The sequence below is a fragment of the Enoplosus armatus genome, chromosome 22, assembly GCF_043641665.1.
Source record: "Enoplosus armatus isolate fEnoArm2 chromosome 22, fEnoArm2.hap1, whole genome shotgun sequence".
Lineage (NCBI taxonomy): Eukaryota > Metazoa > Chordata > Actinopteri > Centrarchiformes > Enoplosidae > Enoplosus > Enoplosus armatus.
Genome location: NC_092201.1, coordinates 9,765,001 through 9,791,071, shown reverse-complemented (window position 1 = coordinate 9,791,071; position 26,071 = coordinate 9,765,001). Strand labels below are relative to the sequence as shown.

Below are 26,071 nucleotides of genomic sequence, written 5' to 3'. Positions count from 1 at the left end.
GCTCTCGGTAAACCGCCTTTAGCAAAAGGAGGGAGGTAGACTATAGAAGTGGTAGTGTGTGTGTGTGTGTGTGTGTGTGTGTGTGTGAGAGTGTGTGAGAGAGAGAGAGAGAAGAAGGAGGGAATCAGAACTGGATTGTGGTCTCCACAGAAAATAGACTGGAAACACAAACTTGATTGCAGTCCCACACAGATACATAAAACCCATTTGGGTCATTGGCTGATTTTAAATCTGTTGATCTTCAACTTTTCTGTATATTCACACCTTTTATATAATGTGTCGAGGGTGTTAACAATTTGATATAATAGAGACCACTTGCTCAACATTACAACAGATCAACAGAAAATACATTGTACCCCCTACCTTTCCCTCCCCCTTCATTTCCCTGCAGCGTAGTAGTGTCCCGCTATCTAACAGCGAGATGCTGCACCCTTTTTCCTCTGTAAGTCTTCAGAAGGCGAGCTGCTACCTTTTAGAGTTTCATGTAAATATTGCTACTGAGAAGCAAACAGATCACAGATCAGAGTTCCAGTTGTAATTTTCTACATGCCAGCAGTCCATAGTCTGGTTTAGTGACCTGTTGTATCTGCTTTGCTTTTACCAACAGCAGCTGGAGTCTTGTATTAGAGGATGAAACGCTCATTATTTACAGGGTACGGTCAAAGTAAGAGAAACCCCAAAGTATGTTTTGTGGTTTTCCTTGAAAATTGTGTGTGTGCTTTTTAAAAAAACTCTTCTATCAACTTCCAGCGTCCAGTTGTGTTTTCTTTTTTTGTTGGAATGCCTGTGAAAAACACTTGCGAAGGGTGTTTCCTTTACTTTGACCGTACCCTGTTGTACCTCAATATATTAGCTAACTTACTAGTCCCAGTAATAACCTGGTTATAAAAGAACCATCCAGCTATGTGAAGCAATATGACATCAGTCTGTGAACTGAGGGAGGTATGTTCTGCACAGACTCAAACCCAAAGTGACACCTTCACTCACAAAATAACAGAAATCCCACAAATGACATAATTATGAAACAGTACAAGGTGATACAATGATAATATAACACAATTTCCTTCCAAATATGGATAGTTTTTTAATATAACAGCTCAGGCTGACTGCTAACTCTAAGGTGTGCTACCACAGGCGAAACATTCAGACTATCAAATTAACACCATTATTACATTATATGGTAAATCACTTCTGTTAATGTGCTTGGATCCAATTCACAGTGAGGAGGAAAGACGGCTGCACATATTGTTAAGGACTAATGTGTGTTTGAATGCATAGTTTTGGTTGCCTTTGGTGTTACACTGCTTTAGATAATAGAATCCATTAACTGGAAGACTTTGGCCTCCGTCATCTTGCTTGTCCTTAAACGCCGACCCTAGTCCACTTCAGAAATCAGTCCTTAAACCCGGACTGCAGCATCACAGCAGCGTGGGTGCTTGTGATTTATTGCAAAGCAGACATGTCTCCTCTGTAGCGCCTGAGCAGCAGGTGTCACAGCTTTGAACTGACACCAGCTGTTTGGGAATCTACCGTTTGTGGTGCTAATCTTGATTATAAAGGGGCCAAAATGTGGGACCTGTAAACATGGAAAGAAAAAAAAGAAAAAACGCTACACGCCCCGCCCGAACAGCTGAATAATTAAATTCTCCAAACTTCAAAGTTTACATCAACTTTTCGGTCCATTAACAAACAAAGCAGGGGCTCATTGAATAACCTTTATTAAGCTTTCTTTTTAACCTTACCTTTTGATGATCTCCATGTATTTTTTTGGTGTGCTGCATCAGTTCCATTCAAAATGTGCTTTCAAACTTAAAGGGGGCTGCATGTGTTCCACAGCACCCAGAGGTAGTCTTTGAAACACTGGCACATGAGTTGGGAGGAAAGGATTGAGGAAGACCAAATGTAGACATGTCTTAAAGCAGATAGCCATGAAATGGAACAAAAACAAGAAAAGAAACGAATGACCAAACTTTATTTTTATAACTGAAAACTGCGTGACAAGATCTTGAAAACATGTATATACGGATTCATCCCACACGGATGGTATAAATAATAGTTATAATAGTCACAATAGTTATTGACTTGTACTTAAGTGTTGGTTGACCATATGCTTCGAACATGTCGGCCTAGTTACCTCTCTGTCACTGTTTAATACTGAGGCAAGTTTGCGTTGCTACACGATTAGTTGTCTTTTTTTGTGTCTTGTTCCTTTTTAAAGGAGGTTTTTGTTGAAATGTGTCGAGAAGAGAACAGGAATCAAACCTCAAGAGACTCTTAAGACTTTTCTTCTTTTTTTTTAAATCTTGTCATTTCTTTCATCATCAGTTGTACTATGTTATTAAGCTCACCTTCTAGATAACCTGAGAAGAGTTAGAGAAGCCTTTCAGATGTGACAAGAATGTTAAAACCAACCACTTAATAAATAAACATGTACTGCTTCAAACCTCAGAGGGGGAATTTTGTGTGGCTTCGTTTTTTTTTTTTTGTCCTCAGATGTGAGTCACATACTTCCATCAATCATGTTTGTTTACTGCTTTTTGCAGAGAGGAGATTTCATTTGCCTTCTCAGAAAATTGCTTCTTTGTACATTTGCATTTTCACTTATTTTTTTGAGATTTGTAGTTCCCACATGATTTCCTGTGCCGCAATACGTCATTCCTTTTGACGTAGGATTTATGTTGCTGATGTCATTAAGAGACAGTGTCTCTGTGCATGTAGTGAAAAGAATCCGTGCAGGGTGTCTTTTGGTCGTGTGAGTAAACTGTGAACTCAGAAACAGCTGAAAACCACACGTTTGTATCAGCTAAATGATTTAGTCTTTTCTGTGACTTGGAGAATGATGATACCATCAGGGTTATTTCTGCTTTGGCTTTTTAAAGGGCCTAGTTTTAATTCACTTCATTGTGTTTAATCTTTAATAACGCATCATATTCCTACTAATATTATACTTAAAAACTGTACTACAGTACTTGAGTAAATGTGTTTAGTTGGCCGCTGAGTTACCTCTGTGAAACATCCTCTGAAGGGCCACAAAGGACAGTTCCAGTCATTTTCAGCTGACAACAGTTTGAAGAGCCCCCTCCTGCTCTTTTTTTTTTTTTCTCCTGCAACCGCCCGATCTTCGCCACGAGATGGCGCCATTGCACCGCGTCTCCTCCGCCTTTCGCCGCAGCGGTGAAGCCACAAATAGGACGTGTTGCGCACATCTTCCACATTGTCACACGAGAGAACACCCGGGTCTGTTTCGATTGCCTGGTTTTCTCACTCCACACAAGCTTATCAAATTGTTATTACACAGCAGATGGGATGCGGTTCATTTATTTAATTCCATTCACCACAAAGAGCCATGGCGCTATGGTTTTACAGGGTGGGGGGGGGATCAATGGGCGCAATAAAAATGGATTGAAGTTCAGGCAATTAAGATCGCGGCGCAACGCCTGTGTGAGCATATTTTGATGACTTATTAATGTGTTCAAATAACCAAAGCCCTCTATTGTGGAAACCATCGATCCGATTGATTAGTAATAAACTTGATTGAACGGGTGGACTCCGCTGGACGACTGTGGCGCAATTAGATGATGATTTGGAGCGGGCGGGCTGAGCGGACTCGATGCCTGGAAGACATGTGTTTCATGTAGATTGGGGGGGGTGGGGGGGGTCTGTGCTTTATTCAGCAGTGGAGTCGCGCGCTGTCCCCTCTCAGCACCCGACGACCGGAGGAGAGGAGTGTGTGTGTGTGAGTGCGCGCGCGTCCGTGGAGCTGCACGAGTGGACTCCGGGTTTTGTGCGCAAAGTGCGCAAAGCTCCGAGAGGACCGTGGATAGAAATCAGGTAGGTTTTACCAACATTATTGATCAGACTGACAGATTCCGTGGATGATGAATTCCTGTGCGCTCGCGCTCTCTCTCTCTCAGTGTGTCTCTCTCTCTCTGTGTCTCTCTCTCTGTCTCTCTCTCTCTCTCTCTCTCTCTCTCTCTCTCTGTGTGTCTCTCTCTCTCTCTCTCTCTCTCTCTCTCTGTGTGTCTCTCTCTCTCTCTCTCTCTCTCTGTGTCTCTCTCTGTGTCTCCCTCTCTCTGTGTCTCTCTCTCTCTCTCTCTCTCTCTCTCTCTCTCAGTGTCTCTCTCTGTGTCTCTCTCTCTCTCTCTCTCTCTCTCTCTCTCTCTGTGTCTCTCTCTGTGTCTCTCTCTCTCTCTCTCTCTCTCTCTCTCTCTCTCTCTCTGTGTCTCTCTCTGTGTCTCTCTCTCTCTGAGGCTCATTCTTGGGGTATTGACTTCATTACAGGCAGCCTCCCTCTATTGTCACCTTAAACAAGTGCGGGGTTCATAATTATTCCATTTTCACCAGTACAATCAGCTCTGCTGGTCACAACGGGGCACTTTTTCTTTTTTTTTTTTTTAAATATCGTCTACGTATCTGTCTTTTCTTCTTCATGTCTTCGCCCTGCGGAAGGTCTTATTGTTTTTAAATCCGTTTGCGGTTGTGGAAAAAGAATCTCCCTCCTGGAGGACTGATATTTTTTTGGAGGGGGGGGGGGGACTGCTGCGCTCTGCAAGGAAGTTGCCCGAGGCTGGACAGGGACCCCAGAGGAGTCCGTGGAGACGGTGCTCCTCAGCCTTCACACCCTGTCGGATCAATTAGATTTTCTGAGGTATCTCATCTACTATCATTTCGTGTTTTTTTCCTCCATCCTGACTAAATGCTGTTGCCTCTTTTTTTCTTCTTTTTTTCTGTGGGTGTTTTCTCTCTCTCTTTTGTGGCATCCTGACATTCCTCTGGTGATGGATCTTTGGGCAGTCTGTCTTATTTATTGTCTCAATTTGTCTTGCTGCCTATTGCTTCTGGGACTCTATTGATTTTTACTCATCATTTTCATTTCACATGGATTCTGTGCAATTGTGGTTAGGTGAGTACATGTCTTGCCAGCACATGGATAGAGGTATGCTTCACTTAGAACCTCAACATTGCGTGGGTATAAAAGAAAAAAAAAACATGAGACAAGCTCCATAATAATCAGTTCAGCTCCCCCTAAAGATATCATTGCAATGGTGTTTCTCTGGTTTCACTGTGGATGGCACTGTCTTAATTAGGGTGCCATCTGAATACCGCCACTGCTGTAGAAAGAAGCCTATAGGGCTGCATAATGAGAATACACCCATATACTTTGATCTCACATAGTCTTATTTCTGGACCCTGTGGGCTGTGTTTCATCTCCAGACACATGACATAATCACGTCACAGGCATGTGTTTTCAAAAGTGATGCGTGAGCCGTCTCTGTCTCTTAGCAATGTAAGCTGGGATTTTTAACGCGTTTATCCACATATGGAAAGAATCAGAATATGACAGTGTTTCACTTGTAGATAGCATTAAACACTTTCAATAGACTTTTAATATATTGCATGGATGTCATCTACATTGATGTATGTCTCATATACCTACGCATTTCACTTCATTTATTTGCAGTTTGGGAAAGCCCGTAACTCACTGAATTGATTGGTGTATCCACAGAGGGGGGGTGCATTGAGGGAAGGTCACCATTTGAGTGCCTCGTTGGACCATGATCTTGCTAAAACCACAGAATGAATGCTGCTGGAAAGTGCGAGAGACGGTTGAGATCGGAGGGTATAGGGGACAGGTAGAGAGAAAAGAAGTGAGGTATGAATGGGAGGAGACCAAAAAAAACAGCTGACGGAGAGACGGGGGGAGAGACAGACTGCAATCGTTGGACAGGGGACTCCGAAAAAACACCTACTTTAGAGAGCGGGAGGGAGGGAGAGGATGAGGAGAGGACAGGGCGGCAGAAAAGCTATCACTTTCTGAAAAGAGCAGCTCGCTCCCGAGAGAGGCGAGGAGGCCGGCAGGAGGCGATGTGATAGAGGAGAGAGGGAGAGGAGGAGATGACGGCAGGCAGAGAGGCAGAGAGTGGTGGAAATAAGAAAAAGGGTAAATGAGAAAGGGAGAAAAGTGGAGGAGAGAGGGGAGGCATGGAGACCAGGAGCAAATAATAGGGATGAAACTGAAAAGGAGACAAGATGAAGAGTAAAACAAGAAGTGGGAAGCACTCACCTAGACAGCCAGCCATCAGTGTAAATTAAAAAGCGTGATGAGCCAGCCGCAGCCCCAACCCTCTTCATCTTTGGCCACTGACCGTCACAAGCTCAGGAATCCTCCTCCTTCGTCTGGACGTCTCCTTCCCTCCCTCCTTCCTTCCTTTGTAAAGCATCATAAAGCACAAGGACTCTCATGGGAGGATAGGACTAAGAGAGTGATAGGAGTCAACAGGAATGGTAATAAGATCAGCTGTGTAGTACGTGACATATGAACATACAGACGAGGCTGTCGCTGCTTTTCACTCCCTCGGAAATAAATCTCAATGAGTGTAAATGAGACATGAAACTTTTAATAACCTCAGGGCCTCAGTTCAGTCACTAAAACGTTCACACGTTGCCCTGATCAGATTTTTTAGGGCCCCCTCTCGGGATGTTTGGATATAGTTACATCTTGAATTAATGTAACTGTTTTTAAATCATGAAAGAGACGTCCATTAGGTCAAATTAAGTCCATGTGGTGCCTCCCGATTAGGGAAGATCCAATTTCTGCCAATAGTGGATCCTATTAGACTCTAATTAGACTTCGATATGACTTTGTTTGGTTGTTTAATTCTGTTTAGCAAGTCTTAATAACAGGGTTCCCAGGCCTCATCTGGACCCTTTCTGTGCCTGAGCCAAGTGGAGCCTGAATCCAAGGAAAAAGTGTTGAATAAACAATATTGCAGCGAGTAGAATATTGTCTAACCTATATAAAGCAGGGTTTTTAATCATAGCGAGGGCTTGTCTGCGTGTGAGTGGCTTTGACCTAATTCCATTTGGAGTGGAGAGAAACTGATGAATTAATTGGGACAGAATCGAATTATAAAAGGATTCATCGAGAGATCTCAGCCCCAAACCTGTTAGGGGTGCTTGTGGGTGAAATTAGGCAGGTCTGCTGAATATTTTGAAAAGTTGAACGTTTTGTAAATGATGCTTTGCTTTCAGTATGGACCTCATGTAGTATGATAAAGAAAGGGCTGGATTTACCCTCTAGGGGGCCTTGGGGCAAAAATGAGCTGGAGGCCTCGACTGACACCCCCTCTCTACAAGATGAGGTCTCAAGATCAGGTGTGTCAGTAGTGATGCATACAGTATTAAACACATTTGCAATTAATCAATTTTGTTACTTTCAGACAGAGCAGGCTACCTGTTTCCAGTCTTTATGCTAAGCTAAGCTAACTGCCTGCCAGCCATATCCTTATGTAGAACGTACAGACAAGAGTGGTATCAATCTTCTCGTCTAACTCTGGGCAAGAAAGGGAATAATATGTCCCAAAACTATTGTTTTAACAATACAACACTACTCAGTAGTCTATTTGTGCCAGGAAATTATTCTGTAAGTGAATATAAGCAATGGAATGAACTGCTAGGCTAATTCATTGGCTAAATTGTATGAAAAAGGCCACCTCAATAGCAAAGCTTGTGTGTATTGAGGTAAGAAGGACATCTATAATAAAGAGTGGTGTTTCAGATTGATGGCCTGAATATGAAGAAATTAAAGCCTTGAATAGCACTGAATGGTGCTGAATTCATTCAAAAATTCCTTTCAGGAGCATTACATCTAGAGAGCTAGATATCCACTGCTAGCAATATAATGAATGCTCTGTTTGTTAACTAAAGATTTCAAGAACAATCTAAGGGAAAAACAACAATTAACCCGCCTTAGTTGTACAAATTGCCGCCTCGCTCTAAACAGTGCAACATGCAAAAAATGAAATCTGGGATTTCGGATCAGGGGAGGCAAACCAGAAAATAAATCCCCAGGGCCTCAGCTAATGAAAACACATCAACACTTGTATCATGTAGGAACCAACCAGTTTGTCACAGCCAATTTTCACTTCTGGCCCAAACCAACTTCTAACACTTTGTGAGGCTATGGCTGCTTAACGTGCAGCTCAGTGGGTAGAGCATGACGTTACTACTGCCAGGGATGAAGGTGCAACCTCTCTGCAGTGGGTGAAGGCAGAGATGGCTTATCAACATTTAATACCATCAATGCAAAGAGACAACATTCAACATTAAATCGACCTGTTGGGATTTTGTGTGTGTGTCTGTGTGTGTGTGTGTGTGTGTAGCAGGGTGTACTGGATGTAATGGGTTCATTTAGCTGCAGCAGAAACAGCAGGTGTTTGAATGATGCAACACACTTGCTCCGAGGCACAGCTCTCTGTCTTTTCACTGCTGTCTCTATTTCTCTCACACTGTCTCACATGGTTCCCCTTTCTGTCTCTCCACCTTTGTCTACCCCCCATCTTCCTCCCTCCTCCTCGCCCTGCTCTTCCTCATCTCCACTGCAGCAGGTAGTCTGCGCCTCCGTGCGAATAGCCCGAGGAGCTCGCCAAGGTTCTCTGCTGTCATTTTAACAGCTGTTCCACTCATCGATATGCCAAGAGACGAGTGTGTGTGTGTGTGTGTGTGTGTGTGTGTGTGTGTGTGTGTTGAGGTGATTACAAACTGACTTTGGATTTTCAATTATAGAAATGGCAGTGCAAATTTTGACAGGTCTGCTGCAGAGACTATACCCAAGTGAGTGTGTGCAGGCAAATGAGCATGTGTGATTTTGGTATGCTTGGCTGCATTTTTGCCTTTCCCGGGAGTGGTTTACACATGTTTGTCAGGTGGACCGTACATCCCTGCAGCAGCTTGATGTTCACGTCACACTGGTGCTTAGACATCCTCTCTCTGTCTCTCTTCAACAGGCTCTACTGAAGATGTGACTTGTGGATTACAGGCTCAACTCCCGAACTAGATTTCTACTACATCGCTGCAACATTTCTACGCTACCACCGCTCTCTTTATCGCACTGCCTCTTCTGGAATATGATTTGCTCATGGGGCTCGGCTAGCTCCACCCCTGGGGTCCTTTACCCCTCCCTTTTTGACCAATAGGAAGGCGCTACTTTTTAGTATTCCCAAAAACACATCCTCAGTTTTGGAATACCCATCTGAAAGTCTCCTCTAAGATCACCTTGGCTGTTGTTTGGTAAATCATTCGTTGATCATGGAACCACAGAGGCACCCGACTTCTGTCGTCTTCCTGTTCATGGCTACTTCATACACTTGGCTCCTTCCTGTCACCTCCCCCCAGCGGATCCCAACAGACCCCCAGGCGGCGCCAGAGTACGCCCACTCCATCCGACTGGATGGGGACATCATCCTCGGAGGATTATTTCCCGTGCACTCGAGGGGGGACCGGGGCACGCCCTGCGGGGAGCTGAAAAAGGAGAAGGGCATCCATCGTTTGGAGGCCATGATGTTCGCCATTGACCTGATCAACAAGGACCCTGAGTTGCTGCCCAACATCACGCTGGGGGCCCGGATCTTGGATACCTGCTCCAGGGACACGTACGCTCTGGAGCAGTCCCTGACTTTTGTGCAGGCCTTGATAGAGAGGGACGGCTCTGACGTTCGCTGCGCTAATGGAGATCCTCCAATCTTCACCAAGCCAGATAAAATCGTAGGGGTGATAGGAGCTGCGGCCAGCTCTGTGTCCATCATGGTGGCCAACATCTTGCGCCTGTTTAAGGTAAGATTTGACTCCCAAATCACATCTTCTTCTTCTTCTTCTTCTTCTCGTCTCCTCTCTTTTGTCTTTGTTTGAACATTTCTGTGCCTGCCGTTTGCACCCTTCCCCTCACTCATCATCGCTGGCAAGATAAAGCCAAATGATGACAACCAATTAAAATGTAGTCAGTCTTCCTGCCGCCTCACCCTTTACTGATTGGGAGGGAAAGAGGGAGATCATTTTCTTTGGCCTGCGAATTTGCCTTTAGAAACCTAAAGTGTGATTTTATCTCTTGTGTTCAGATGTGTGTGTGTGTGTGTGTGTGTGTGTGAGAAGAGATGTGTCAAGAGATGCTTGTAAGGAAGGGCTTTATGTGTGTGTGTGTGTGTGTGTGTGTGTGTGTTTGTGCTGCGCAGCTCAGATCATTCCTGGCTTGTGGTTGAGCCAAATAAAAATGGCTGCCAAACACGGGTATCAATTACTGCTGAAATCTGTCAACAGCCACTTCATTCAGTGCAGCACACGTTTGTGTGTGTGTGTGTGTGTGTGTTTGTTACTCAACAGGACATCTCTTTGTGTTAGTGTACTTTCTAGCACATGTGTGGGCCTAATTGAGCATCCTTAAGAGTGCTCATGTGTATGCATGCGACGGTGTTTCTTCCCTTTGTGCTGCTCATGTCTGCATCCTCGCAGAAGCTCTCACATCCGTGATAGAGAATACTTGTATCTCTCTAGGTGTGTGTTTGAGTGTGTGTGTTGGCGTTGTCATCATTAGCTGAACAGGGCTGATGGATAGCCGTATGATTATGAAATATGAGTCCAGTAATGACGCCCATGGCATTTCACATCCACATCTATCCCACTCACTTTCACAGCAAAGTGTGTGTGTGTGTGTGTGTGTGTGTGTGTGTGTGTGTGTGTGTGTGTGTGTTTTTGGCTTTTTGTGCCTCCTTTCTTTCGAAAATCCATACAGTATATGTGTGCATGTGTGAGCATTCGGGATTGTACGTGTGTGTGTGTGTGTTTGAACGCACTTGTTAACAACCAGCTCGTGCTTTGAATGGAAGATTTGCACATTAAACAACTACAACAACTAAACATGATTTATGCCGGGATCTGTCACAGCAACAGCACTCGAACACAGCGCCTTTCTGGCTCCGCACTGCCTCGCTCTCATTTGCCTAATGCGATTTAGTGCATTGTGTGCATCTGTGTACATGTGTGTGTATTGTATGTCAGTGTGGGAGTGGATCTTGTGTGTGTCCGCCAATATATAACAGTATGTTTGGGTAAGTGTGCCGTTGATTGTTTGTGTGTGTGTGTGTGTGTGTGTGTGTGTGGGAGTCTTAAGTATTTAGTGAACGTACCCGTGTGTGTGTGTGTGATAATATCAACCAGAGGCCTGTGGCAGTGGTATTATATGACATGAGACTGTATCTTTCTCTGCATGGTTTAACATGAATAATGCAGCATGCATCACAGGCTGAAAATAGTATGGAGGACACACACATGCACACACTAACGCGCTGCAATAAACATATGTCTTTTTTAAATGGGCTAATCTGACAGTGCCAGTCACAGCTAGTCGCCCACTCAACACAAGGGGCTCAGAAAGCAAATACAGCACAGAGGGAGTGTGTGTGTGTGTGTGTGTGTGTCTTTTAATCTCACAGCAGACAAAAGAGATTCAAACAACAGATTGTGTGAAAAATTCCACATCTAAATCCTCAAGAAAACAGCCGCTATTTTTTCTGTTCTTTTCCACCGCGCTCAGCCGCAGAGGGCACCGTGCGCTGACAATCACAGAGAAATCAAGTCGAACAAAAGTTGTTGCCGTTTCTTTTGTTACTGGTTCCTCTTTTGAAGATTATCTTTTACCGGTTCTGCTGCTTTGTAGGATGATACAGAGTGGAGAGAGGGGATGACATAAGATATAATAAGATGAAACTTTGTTAATCCTTGTGGGGAAACTGGGCCGTCGCAGCAGCGTATTTCAGGGGAAATTCCAAAGGAACTTAGCACATAAAAAGAACAGAGCAAATGGGGGTCATCCAAACACACTAAACTGGCAATTTCAACACTGCATTAAAAAGAAATACATAGATCACAGCGTCAAAGAATAGTTATGGTTTATTACAGCTTGGCTTTTGTTGGCTCTAGTCTTTGTTTGGCCATCACTGCTATCGGTTATGAAAACACTATACTGTTAAAGACATAACAACAGAGTCTGATGGTGCAAGAAATGAGGAGTTATATGATCATGTTATCAATCAGGTTATCTAAACTAGTGGTTCCCGATCTAGGGGTCCCAAAAAAATATATCTGAGGGGTTGCGAGATGATTAATTCGTGTGAAATACAAGATTTTACCTTCAAAAGACCTCTAAACATTTTTCAAGTAAAACAAGGAAAAGCATCATACCACGTTATTCAGAGGTAAAACTGAGAGATGGAGCACCTGAAATGAAATAATCCCAAGAGTGCCCAAGTTAACTGTGTGTGCAGCAAGAAAGGCACGGTCAAAATCCAACCAGGACTAAACTCTGGTGTATGTCTGGGTCATTTTTCTAATTTAGTTTCTCTTCCAAATAAGTTTGGCTAACTTTAGGTCTGATCATCTGACAGTTGATGTTTCTTTCCCCGTGGCGCCTCTTTGTAGTGATCTTGCTGCATTCCCAGATCTAAGCAGCTAACTTGATGAGTACAATCTTATTAATACTGATAGGAATGATGGCCAAAACTCCAAAAATAAGACAAGCTGCAATAAGCTGTAAGTATCCCTTAAAAAGTCAAAACGGAAGCATGAAAAGGGGTGTGTGGAACAGCAGCTGGACGAGTGTTTGGTGGGTTCTCGAGCTCATACAAGGCTCAGTTTTGTTTTCAATGTGCATTGTTCCTCGCATCTACGGGGAACTGAATTAATGAGGGTCACATGATGAAGACCAGAGAGGCGCTGCTTTTGGGTTTCACAAATTGCTAGTTTAACATGGAGGGCACATACCAAGAGCCTGAAACATCCTCCCCATCACTAACCTGTGCTAGTTTCCAGTTTGCTGCTCATCCTCTGCTCCTCTCATCTAAAAGAATCATGCTGTGTAAATCTTTTTTTTTGTTGTCTTTACCTTGTATTTTGTCTTTATTTCTCTCCGTAACCACTCATCCTCAGAAAGTAACTGCTTCATCCTTGGGTATTGATTGTGTTGTGTGCTCGGTTGGTAATTACAGCGGCATTATGGATTGGTGAACCCCAGAGACTTTATTTCACCTCTCAAAGCACCTTGAGGCAAACCTTGGCTACAGCTACCTGCTAATATTTGCACTGGAAAACCTAATAACGCACAAAAACACCAAAACTGTTACTGTTAACGCTATCAGTTACGGATACTATGACAAATTCTACTTCTTTTAAACAACAAAGAGGTGATAGCTGCCTTCACATTATGCTGTTGCTAATGGACTGTCTGTGTGTGTGTGTGTGTGTGTGTGTGTGTGTGTGTGTGTGTGTGTGTGTCTGCTCTGTTACCAGAGAGTCCTCACAATGAGGTGAAAGGCGCCTTATACGCAGTGACACTTGCACGCTGTGTGTTGGAAGCTGAAAATGAAATGAAATTCATAAATTGATAAGTGCTGGTTGTCCCCCCGGTGAGAGCAAATGGAATGATTTTGCCTCGGGGGAATTTAGGAAACACCGCTATTATGCACACACAACACACACACACACTCAAATCTCTACCCTTCATTCAATCAGCGTCAGTTCCACTTGATTCCTCTTGAGGCTTTCAAACACATGCAAACACACACACACTAACTTATTGTTTCCTTCGAGGAGACAACTTATTATCTGTGTCTCTGCTGGTGGTTTTTATGAAGTTGTGTGCTCCAAGGCTAAGGTTAGAAGTCTTACCCACGCTCTCCCATACTGCCTTGCATACGTCCACGTGTTCATGAGCTGGTGTGTGAGCGGTGTGGGTGTGGGTGTGCCATTACTCAAGGTTTGCATCTCATTAAAGTATGTCTTACATATGCGTACGTGTATATCCATATGGGTATGCATGTGTGAGGAAGAATAGCTGCGGATGAGTCTTCCAATTGCTTCCATAATTCAGCCACAGCCTCCTTTCCTGTCTGTCTGTCAGGGGAATTAACTGCTGCACTGTGTGATATTGCTGATATATTCATCTGCTTGTGTATTACCATCGCCATGATTGCTTTCCTGAGTACTGCGCTCTCTGTTGTTTGAGGTGGATTTCTGCCCCACACATTGCGTGACATGAGCATCCCCGTTCCCAGGAGGCTTGTGTGAGTCTACAGTATATACATACATGAAGCTTCCTTTTCTGTATGCACAGCATGTCTCCAAACAGAGCGCACCCATGCACATGCAAATAAAGCCACACACTTTCTTGTTGTTAAGCAAATTAGCGAGAGCAAATGTTTGCTCAAACCCTTGGAACGTACAGTAGTCTGGGGCTTTTGTGCACTTAAAAGCCGCACTAGAACAATCTCCCTTTCAGGCACAGCAACACCCTCTGAATTACAAATCAATTGGGCGTTCAGCTTCACAAGGATGACAACAGCTGCATTAAAATGCAATTAACAGGGAAGGCGGTCATTTTATTGCCAATTCAGACGCAATTCCTAACAGATTTGCTATTATTCTCAAGGTCAGGCAGAGTTTGGTCTACGGTCTTGTTCTAATCCTGCAGACTGATTAAATAAGGACAGGCAAGACGGCGAAGAGGGGAAAGAGTGTGAAGGAGACGTTGTGAGGAAGACAAAGAAGCAGAAAGAGAATTAATGAAAGACAGACAGGCAGAAAGAAAGACGCAGGAGAAGAAAAAAAAGACACAAGAAAAAGACAAAAAGGCAAAAAGACAAAACAAGTATTTGAGACCGAGAGACCGTGGCATCCTCTAGAGTGTAATGATGTGGTGTTGATTGCTTTCATGGAGGCATTATGCATTAAGAGGGTGATGATAATGAAGCCACAGAGCGCACTGAACAGCAAGCAGAAAAACTCATTAGGACATGAGTGGGTCTCCGTTTTGCGTGGACTTGAACGTTCCTTGCTTGTGTCTGAGCACACGTGTGTGCACAATGCTACGCTCCGAAGTCGACTGCAGCAGAGAAACATCACGACAGCTACAGACAGACAGGCAGCACGTAATCATCCAGCCTCTACTAACGAAGGCAGCCATAATGAGCAAAATGGTTAATGATGGGAGACTTAATTGTTCTTCTGAAATTATTTATTACTTTCATTTGTTGAGTGTTGCCTGGAGATGATTCATTTACAAGAGCCATATGTAATGTGGGAACATGGACAAAATTGGATTTATTAGCAGCTGAATTGCACAAATCCTTTGAACTGGGTTTGGGAAAGACAGGCAGGAAAGTTGGACGAACACTTTTTTTCCCCAGTTGTTAACATGCATGGAAATGTGTAAATGTGAAGCTGCGCATAACCCAAAAGAAAGTGTGTAATTTGTCAAGCCCTTCCCTGGATAGGTCAAGTCAAGTCAGTTTTATTTATACCTGCATAGCCCTAAATCACAATCTCCACTCGTAGACCATTGACCTGCCAGAACTGCAGTACAAAAAATTATTGTAGAAACGGAATGACAATATTAGGTAAGTGTCAACAAACCATATATGAAGAATATGACAGAATATAAGATTAAACACATACAGTTGTAGACAGTTACCAGACAATGCAACAGACTATAGACTGTGTTTAGTTGTTACTTTTTATCATTTCTTTTTAAAAAAAGGGATGACAATTTGGTAAAAACACCAATAATAGAACAAAAACTATGTGAAAACATTTGCATCACAAACACTATGAAGTTTGTTATTGACACATATTCACTATTTTATGTTCATGTCTTCTCCCCATTTTTCATTCACTTCCCAGCCTTTACCAGTCCACCATGCACGCACACACACGATCACAATCACAACATATAAACACACATATGTTGTAAATACACTGTCAGGGTTTGATGAAATAGGTATGTAATTTAAAGTTTAATCAAGCGCTCTGATGAGAAACAAGAGGTCATTAGAAATGTGTTTAATGAAACTGCTGACTGTGTATGTGTTCATGTGTATTCATTTGTGTCCACTTGACCATGAATGTGTGTGTGTGTGTGTGTGTGTGTGTGTGTTCATGATCATTGAATGTGTGTGTTTGTGAGAGAGATGGAAAGAGTGAAAGAGATATGTGAGTGTTATCTGCATGTGTGTGTATGCAGAGGACCAGTGTAAAGAGCATTAAAGTGGAATGAGATTCTATCTCTCCTCTTCCTTTCATCAGGTCTGTGGCTGAATAGCAGCTCAGATAAGGGACAAGTGAAGCCATTACACCCAGGCGACGGTTTCACATGGCTCCGTCACAGTGGACCTTTTGACTTGTCATATACAGGTGTAACTAATAATATCAAAATGAATGAAATGGAAATTTCTGCGGTGAGAATTCACTTTTGTCAGGTAACATTTTCTCTACTTTGAAGTTGGCAGCCACGGTGCAGTGCCCGGGGTTCAACTTAACTTCTTATGTTGTTGGTCCAGGCAAAAGTATTCCTAATACCCAACATGCATTGTGTCTTTTGGGGTTGCAAGGTTGCAACACCCATGGTAATTTGGGTATGCCAGGACCCTGGCACTCTTACATGGAATGCAGACTTATTATTAATGCTATTAGTCACACCTCTGTTTCACAAGACAGCATGTCCGCTGTGAGGAAGAGCTATTTGCTCAGCACAAAATTGTTGATAATTATTGACGAAAAATAAGAATACATTGGTTTCATAATTTATTCTGAGGGTTGCCTGTGTATCATAGTGATGATGCTACAATTGCATGTCTATAAAGGACTTCATCGTCATGCACACAGTGTGCCTAGTTCCATGGTTCAAACACTTGAATGAAACTCGACTTGTCATTCCAACATGAGTTTACGTTGTAGCTTTGGTTCCCTGATGAAAAATTTTCAGCATGCATGATTTCACCACTTGCTTCGGAAGACAGTGTAACTGCATCGGTGTGATGCGGCAGTAATGGATTCTCTCACTTGAAATAAATGAACTCGACAAGGATATTAAATGATTGAGGGAGAACTCGCACAGTGGATACTGGTTTCGAGAGCACAAAAAAAGATATTTGCAATTTCTACGAATAAATATGGTGTCTGTCTCTTAATAAATGGTTGCTGTAAATAAAACTAATTGTAAATATTATTTTTAAGTAATATTTGAGCGTAAATTATGTAAGGGAAGTGACTTGTGACGGGGGTGGGTGGGTGGGTGGGAAGGCAAACCAGGACCCCTTCCCTATCAGAAAAAAATAATAATTTCGTCAAAAATTACGGTAATTTTATTAAAAACGATTCATTTTATTTGTTACATTTACAGTCACATCATATTTTGTTGTCTTCCCCAGTATTCATTGAGTTTCCTCAAATGAGTGAAACAGCGCCCCTCTGGGTTGTAATGGCTGGTTGTGTGGTCAAAGGCGATATTGCACCTTTGCATTTGAGGCAATTGTCCCGAGTCTACCGAGGGGACGCCAGGTGAATAGTGTGGCGGTAACTGGGAGAGTTGACGTCAGCTAACGGCAGTTTCCCAGCGTTGCTAATGATATTAGCTACTTGTTTCGTTACGCTAGGTTAACGTTAGAGATAAACGATAAAGGTGTTGACAATGAACAGACATAATGACAATGACAGCAACAAGTACCACGTGACATTGCTGGATATTAGCCACTTCTTCACATCTCCGTGAAAGAAAGGAGAGTGGACCTCGAGGTCAAGTAACGTGAGTCAAACACACCCTCTGTCTGTCTGTCTGTCTGTCTGTCTCCAAATTAACGCTATCTGTTGCTTGCTGGTTTCTTTCCTGGTGGTTAAATATCTTTTGTGTCGCTATCTGTGTGCATTATGGAGGTTATATATGTGCCGTCCTTTGTTTGTCTGCTCACTGAGGCTGTTGTGTTTCCAGTTTAGGTAAAACATCTGCTGTCTAAAGTCACAGAGCCTGCAGGGCTTTGAATCACTTCTCCAGTTTTGCATTTCTTGGCTGCTCAGTCACCTGTGCATGTGTGATGTGAACTTGTGCAGAAGTTCTGCTAGTTGCTGGTGAGAAGTCACTCATTTTAGTGTTGTGTTTAAGCTGTGCTTTACAATGAGCTTACTAGAATACTGTATAATGTACTGTAGGTGTGTAAGTCATGACTTTTTGATGTGAACATAAACTTAGTATTCAGTACTGGTCTGTACCTGTATCAGAGAAGGGCTTCCAAAATTAGTTGATTAGTCGATCAGAACGTTGATAATTGATTAATCGTTTCTGTTATTGAATTGATTAGTTGTTGGTTGAGGATTTGCTGCTTTTCATGTCACCTTGTGTTCTCAGAAACTGTGATTTTTTACTATTTAGTTTTTACATTTCACAGACTGAATGATTAATTAGCTCATCTAAAAAATAATCTGCCGATAATACAAATAATCTTTAGTTGCAGCCGAGTGTAAGCTAAGTGGTACTGTATACATTTATGTATGTAAGCCGGTGAGAACTGTTAGACATGTAAGCGCCTGGAAACACAATCACGCCATGAGTGTGGGCAGCATGTCATATTTGCTCAGTGAGAGTGCTGTGCGTTACATCTTACAAAACTATTTGGGTCATCTTTCAGTCCTGTTAGAATAGCCTCAACACACACACACACACACACACAGGATTATGCAGCTATACAGGTGTGAAAATTGGTGGCAGCCTGAAAATTACTATGGATGGTGTTTGAAATAGGAAAACAGAGATTCTGTTGAATCTGTTGCCTCCTGTACAAGCGTATTGACTTGCTGTTGTGTCTGCTAGGTGTGTCTTTCGGTGTCAAAAAAGGCCAAACGTTCTTGTTGGTTGCTACAGCGTTTGTTGTTCTCAGAATAATAAGAAACCTGTCTGTGCTAGACAGCCGCTTCTGCTATCACAAATGATCCGATTGGGTGCTCGCCGGTGTCACTGTAATCGATCTGTGTGGCTGCTAAACAGTCTTATTACTTTGAATGCTTATGGTTGCTCCCATAAGTGACAGAATGAACACTTGGATGATAAGTTCAGCACGGTGCTGTGGAGCTACATGGAGACGTTAAAGTTCAAACTGTTCTTCGCCTGTTAAGTAAGTTATGCTGCCTCAAAAGGAAACGTTGAGATTTAATTACGGTTCCCAGTGTAAAGCAAAAACAAAGTATATATTCTTTAAAATTGAATGACACATGATTCATAGATTATGTCTCAAGTCTGTTACTGGCGTAGACAGGAAGTCGACATGAAAAAGTACAGCATTTGAATACATTTTTAATATTTTTTTTGGGGGGGGGGGGGGGCACAACTGCTTCATTAAGTCTGCCTTATCTTTCAAGCAGCATTTCCAATGTCGAGGCTGTAGAAGACTTTGGGTAGTTAAAACAAGAAGAAGCCCACCCTGCATAGTTCAAAGATTTTAAAACATATTCCAATATACAGTGTTTTTAATAAATGTGAGTGAAAAGTAGGACAGATAAGGAGAGAAAATGAGACTGGGGGGAAACTCACAAGAGGGGGTGGGATCCTTTCTGAAATGAGGTGCGGACCATTTTTTGGGGAGATGGAAAGTTGCCGCTGGTGTAGAGCTAAGACTTAATGGATAAAATCATGTATATGTTTGATATGGAGCAATGAACATCAGTTAAGAAGGTTCATGATGTTTGGCAATGAAAGTAGAGGATATGAAACAAGTTATGGGAAGAAAATGGTGCACTGCTTTTTTCATTTTCCTGCATCTTTTCTCCTCTTTATTATACAGATTATACTTATGCTTAATCTGTTTTTACTCTGCTATAGTGTCATTATCTTGTTGTCTCTCATCCATATCTTTTTTCTTTGCCTCTGCGTCCTCTCATCTCCCAAAAGAGGAGGACGAGGCCAGTAAAAGGTGATGGGACAGAAAGAAGCAGGGCAGTAAAGGTGATAGATAAGGAGAGAGAAGGCAGTAAAACAGTAATCGTCAGAGGAAAAGAGTTCAGTGAAAGAGCAGCGGAGGACTCGAGGGATGAAGGTGGGTTGCGGGAGGTGTTTTTACATCTTGCAGCGATGTTACATTAGATCGGAGAGAACAGGTGGGAGGAAGAAGGGAAAAAAAAGAGGTTAAGTGTTTGGCGTTTCCACATCTCTGCTTTCCTGCTCTTGCCATGCCTCAATCTATTTTTCCTCTTCTGGCGCTGCTTTCTTGTCTTCTCGCCATCTCCTGCAGCCTTTTCTGACCATGTTAATAGCCGAGTCATATTATTTATGAAAGAAAGGCGAGAAGACATGGAAAGAACATTAGCAGAAAGCCAGGGTCCTCCTGCAGAAAGCAATATCTTTGCGGGGACATTGACAGGATGCGTGCATGCTTGTTTGTGAGTGTTTAAAATAGATGTCCTCCTTTGGAGATTTATATAGAACATGACATATGTTGGATATGACACTCTTTCTCTCTCTCTCTTTCATATACACACACACACACACACACACTTACATACAGTATTTCTATCCCCTCTATCTGTTTGTCTATTCAAATTGAAGTGATCGATATGATGGATTTATTGATTGACAGCATATAAAATGGGAAATGGGAGCTTATTTATGGCAAAATGGTTTGTGTTTGTCTTTGTGTTGCTGTGTATTGGGCTTGCATTTCTGTGAGAGATTGGTTTCCTGAGAGTTGGGAGTATTAGCATGTGTGTTTGTTTGTGTGTGTGTGTGTGTGTGTGTGTGTGTGTGTGTGTGTCAGAGAGAGCGAGGAAGACAGGGAGAGGAAGAGAGAGAGTGCATTACTTGCAGGGTTTTGCCAATTACCCCCCTAAGCTGGAGGTCAAGGAGGAGAGAGAGAGAGAAAATATTTTTCTTTTTTTCCCTTAATCCGCATTCATTGCCCGCCAGGAATAGTCTCCCCCTCCTCTCCCCCTCCTCTCCTCTCTACTCTATCCCCACTCATTTCAGTGAGACCACTTGCTTGACACAGTGCAGGGGGTTTCGTCTAGATAAACGCAGGGTTGTCCAGTAAAACAGTTGAATCAGCGGTGCGCTTACGTAAATATGGTTTATTGGAATCTCAGAAAATTGCATTTACTGTGGAGAAACTGCACGAATGGTGTCCTGAAAATGTTTAATTTTGTCTTTGGAGATAGCTGTGAATTAAACTTAGTTAGTTAATGGATAAATGAGCTCTGTCTTTCCATTTGAGTTATGTAGTTTTCTTGGCTATTGTCGGAGCAATTAAAATGAAGGGGCTTAGCTGCTGTGTGATGTGAAGTGCACAGAGGTCACCCAGAAGAACAATGGATGAGCTAAGGGGGATGCAGAGGATTTTGCGAAGCTTGTTCGTGACCAGACGGACTGAACGTATGCACAGAGCCGGAACTCTCCAAACTCCAAACTCAGCGCAGCAGTGTTTCTATTGGCCAATCATGTACGTTTTTTAAAGTTGAACACTGACCTGCGAGTACGCCGGAGCCTGGTGGAGATCGCACCGAAACAAGAACCACATGATTGGATCTGTTTGTCCTACACGCTTCTATTGACGTGAATGGAAGACAAAGCTCTTTTTCAGTCCTTTTCCGCTTCTTCCTCCCTTCTCATGCCTACTCTTTTGCTCCAGCTTCTTCATCTCACCACCCACCCTCCTCCCCCTCTTTCCTCCTTATCTCTCGCTCTCCCTCCTCCTCCTCTTTCCTCCTTCTCCCTCGCTCTCCCTCTCTCCCTGCCCTCGCTGCCCTAGCCAGTGGCGCTCCTCCTCCGAGGTAAGGCAGCACTAAACGGCCTCGGCGCAGTGTCCCCATGTATTTTTAATGGCCACGCCCGTCACGCTGGAATCTCAGCTTGAATTATGCATAGAGGATGAGTGGGAGAAAAGAGAGAGGGAATGGAGCGAGGGAGGACACGGGGAGGAGAGAGTGAGAGTATGAAACAGAACAAAAGATGAGGATAAAAGACGACAAGGGATGGGAGATCACTGAGGACAAAAAAAAAAACATGCCGGAAGAGTGAAAAAGATGGAATGAGAGATGTGTATTTTGGAATAATCACAGCCCTGACACAGGAGAGGAGAGCGCGACCTCTCACCTCCCTCCATCAGGCCCTCATTTTATCTCTCTCCACCCCTGAATCTAACTTCACCTCCGCACCCTGCATCTCTTCATCTCACTCTTCCTCTCCAGGGCTCCCTTTCTTCTCTGTCTCGCTATTTCATCACCTCTTCCCCTCCCTCTGTCGCTTTCTCTCTCTTTTACATCCCTTGCTCCCTCCTTCGTCCCCAAACTTAATACTCCTCTAAGTCCTCAACCCTCTCTCTTCATTTTCTTTTACTTTTTCACCCTTTTCATCTCCCTGCCCCCCCCCCCTCTCTCTCTCTTTCCAGCTCCCCAAATTATTTGCCTTTTTTGTGTGTAGCTGTGCTAATGTAGTGCTGGAAGGAAGGGGGGGTGTAGAGAACGTAAGAGTAAAAGGCAGACAGAGATGAAGAAAGTGAAGGACAGGTGTGGCTGAGACTTTAGACTATTGATTAGCATCATTGACTCTTTCCGTTGCCTCCCAAAAACACACACACACACACACACACACACACACACACACACACACACACACACACACACATCCTTCTTGGTAATGGACATTGCAGGGTGGCCAACATGCTCACCATGAGATAATGGAGCAGATCTGTGCCTCGGCTATACCTTTCCTTTATTACTTTCTCTGCCTCTCTTATTTAAAGTAGCTGCAACGTACTTGTGTGTCCGTATATGTCCGTGAATTGTGAGCTTCATGTGTACGGAAAATGGAGTGCATGTGTGCACAGTGAAAGGCTAGCTTTGTCATTAGTGAGCCCAACAGAAGCCATTAAAGTCCAAACAGTTTGCCCTCCTGCCTCCATAGTCTGAGGGAAGGTCAGATAGTGTGCTGGTAGGTGGTGCATTTAATTGTGCACTGCAACCAGTTACACAGTACTATCATGTTATGCATTCATATTAGTTTTATTAAGACACTATACTGTTAAATGGTCCATAGTTACAGTATATCAATGGTAGCAGATGTGTATGAAGGAATAGACCCCCCCCCCCCCCCCCCGTAATTAAAAAATCTGTCATTATGCACTCTCTCCAAGTTTGTAGTTTTTTCCGAACAGCTCGCAATCCAACAGTTTTGTAGCTGAATTATTGCACTTAGGGTCGCTTTTTATTTGGGGTTAGGGTTAGTAAGTATTTACTTAATGAAACTGACAGCCTTCTGTTACTGTTAAAGGCACAATCAGTACATTTTTAAGACAGTTAATCCTGCGTGCCAGCGTTCACAGGAGGTGCAGAGGTTATTCGTGCACTATATAGGGAAGTCTATATAAAGCAATACTATATGCCTTCCGTGCAGTACATGATGGCAATTACCACCCAGTTAGTGACCATCAATTGTACAATAATTACACAATGCATTGTGGGATAAAAAGGCTAGCAGTAAGCCTATAGTGGTGGCACCAGTACTAAAAATAGTCTTAGTGGCCGTAGTAGTAGTAGCTATATGATAGATAGAAGCAAGCCTCCTAGTGATAACTGTGGTAGAATATAATACCACTAGTTGTATTAATACAAGTAGTCCTAGAAGTAGTTATTCTTTGAAGTCAGCAATGCTTTTGGTCATCACCGCTGTCTGTGGTGAATCACAGAAACAGCCTGACTTGCTGTTGACTCCTCTCCCGTTCTCATATGGCTTTGAGAGCTGAAGATAAATTTGAGGGGTTACGTGATGAGAGAAACCTTGAGGCTTTGGTATTTTGGTATATTTTTTGATATTTCAGTGCGACGTCTGATAATTAGGATGACATTTAGAAAAGCTTTGATGTGTTTCCTCTTGTCTGTCAGGGAGCACCGAGAGAGAAGCACACCGAGACAAAGTTTCCTCTGTATGGTTCTTGCTTTGCTGGCTGCTCCAGTGAAGTCAGTTTTATGGGCCTGATTGCTGAATGTTGAGCTGGTGATTAATCAACAATTTACATGATCGATTGTGCGGTGTTATACAATACAAAATATTAAAGGCCCACAAATATGCCTTCTGTCAACTAAGTCAGTTACCCCATGCAAGTCTGTCGGGAAACATTAGCAAAAATACACAAAACACTTGCCTGCTTCTGCTTTTTTTTATTTGTTTTGTAATTTGAATGAAATGAGCTTAAGATCTTAATAGCCAAACCAGCACAACCATCCCTAGTGTCAACTATTGATGTGGAGATCTCACAACAGTGATCGCAAATCGAATTAAAAAAGATTATAGTGCCAGGAGAGCATTTAGCTGCTTCATATGACCTTATGTAATTAATTACACTTTGCACGATTAGTTCATACTGGGCTGTGTACGTAGAGAGGAGAGGAAAGCCAAGGAAAGGAGAGGTGGAGAGAGGCAAATGTGAGGAGAAAAGAGGCTCACTGGCTGCATGAATACAGAAACACAGTAACTTAAGTGGGAAACAGACAGCGCGAGACTGATGGAGGAAAGAGAAATGTTATTAATGGCACAACAGGAAAAAAAAGAAGTGATAATGTTATTAAGAAAATACATAAAACACCAATTTGGAAAAGATGCTGTAAAACAGTGACACCTCTAAATTAGATGATGTATGTGTGCTTTCACCCACATGTACATGAGGAGGCTGGACTGCTGTTTATGAACTCAACAGCAACACACCCTCACGTCCTATTGATACACATTAATATCACACCGGTTAATAAGTGCTTTCAGCCAATCAACAGCATTTGCATCTAAAAACCAACACCTCTCTGCAGACGTTCATGCCCCCCAGAGAATGAATGCTGCTGACTTTGGTGATCCCCTGACTTTTCCGCGTGTGCCACCATGAAGATGGCATTTGTGGTTTTTGAGTGAAATATCTTGACAACTATTGGATGGATTGCTGTGATATTTGCTGCAGTTATTCAAGGTCCCTGGAGGATAAATTCTAATGACTTTGTTGATACTCTGACTTTTCCCCTAGCGGCATTACCAGTGCAGTGAACAAATATCAATTTATGTCAGTGTGTCTGCAGTCTCTTGGTCTTGTCATTCATCGTTTTGCTTTTGGCTTCATTTTAATAGATTTGCTGACATTCAGTCCACACCGTAACAACTTACTTTTTAGTGTTGAGGATTTGTTGCATTTTCATGTAGAGCACACATACATGAAAGAGTGGAGGATGCCACAACAATCCCCTTCGCTTGTCCTATCCCCTCCAGAATTCTCCGTGGCGCTCCTTATAATCATCAATGGTTTTTTTATGCAAAGTTCAATACCAAAATTGCTATAATGCAGCATGGTTTCATTGAGTTAGAGACTAAGCTGGGATTTGCTTGCTCAGTTGCTTGTTTATAATTTTTTTTCCCGGTTGGGTTGACTTCTGTTTATTGTGTGCTGTCTTTAAAGCACTTTGTCTCCTCATCCTTCTCTGACTGTTTTCTTCTCTGATATTATGTGACATCATGTCCTTTCAAGTCACATGCTACCAGCTGCTTTCAAACTTTGGACTGGTGACATTTTGATCACAAGCTCACTCTTGAAACCACAAGGTACTGACACCCCCCTGTTGCTCATTTCAAATCCCTCTTGTGCTTCAGCCTCTCCTTTAGTCAGCCTTGACCTTCAAAGGGCATCATTCACAGTGACGACTCCCTGCTAAACACCTGCTTTCTCTGTCTTTCACGCACACACACACACACACACACACACACACACACACACACACACACTTTAGGGCTTTTCTATGGATATTCTTATTAAATACTCTTTTCTTTTCCTTTTAAGTAACTTCCGTTGCCCTCAGTCTACCCAGTTCATAAGACTCAAGCAAATCCCTGTAATTTATTTTCACATATAGAGTAAAACTTCATAGCGCTGAAGATGTGTTGTTTAAAGGTCCAAAAAGGCCAAAATGTGACCATTAAATTGCTTTTGTGCGGCGTGACCTGCTGGTAGAGTCTTGCCCGTGTGCATACACTCCTTGTAAGCTTTTACTTCAGTGCTTTGAAATCTAAAATACAGATCGCCACGTCATCAACTACTTAGTCATAAATAACAAAATAGACCCTGTAAGCTATTTTGGTTGCATGCCTCTTTAGTAGCTTTTTACTAACTTATTTTTTGGGGGGGGGGGGGGGGGGGGAGTGCTGCTGTGGCAAAATGAAGAAAAATAGTATGTTACCTTACTGTTATTATTTTCTATATTGAGCTGTAATTGTGCTTGAATTCATTTTGACCTTTTAAGGAGGACATTTGATGTGAATTATCTGCAATCCACACACGCGTGACACATCTCAAAGTTGGAAAAGCATTACCATTTGGCAACATATAAAATACACAGTACCTAGGTCAAAATCAAGGAGATGTAGGTGTAGTTATATATCTATTACTATGAAGTCCAGGAGAGT

General features: G+C 42.8%; 1 protein-coding gene across 2 annotated transcripts in view; it reads left to right on the top strand.

The window, feature by feature from the left end:
* The first annotated feature begins 9,087 nt into the window (after positions 1 to 9,087).
* The window catches only part of grm8a (glutamate receptor, metabotropic 8a), a 190,180-nt gene continuing 173,196 nt past the window's right edge, over positions 9,088 to 26,071 (top strand). The window contains exon 1 of one of the 2 annotated variants that reach the window (XM_070929314.1): positions 9,088 to 9,612. In XM_070929314.1, the coding sequence (XP_070785415.1) occupies positions 9,088 to 9,612 (525 nt within the window). The remainder of the gene's footprint in view (positions 9,613 to 26,071) is intronic. The other variant, XM_070929315.1, reaches the window with a different exon arrangement.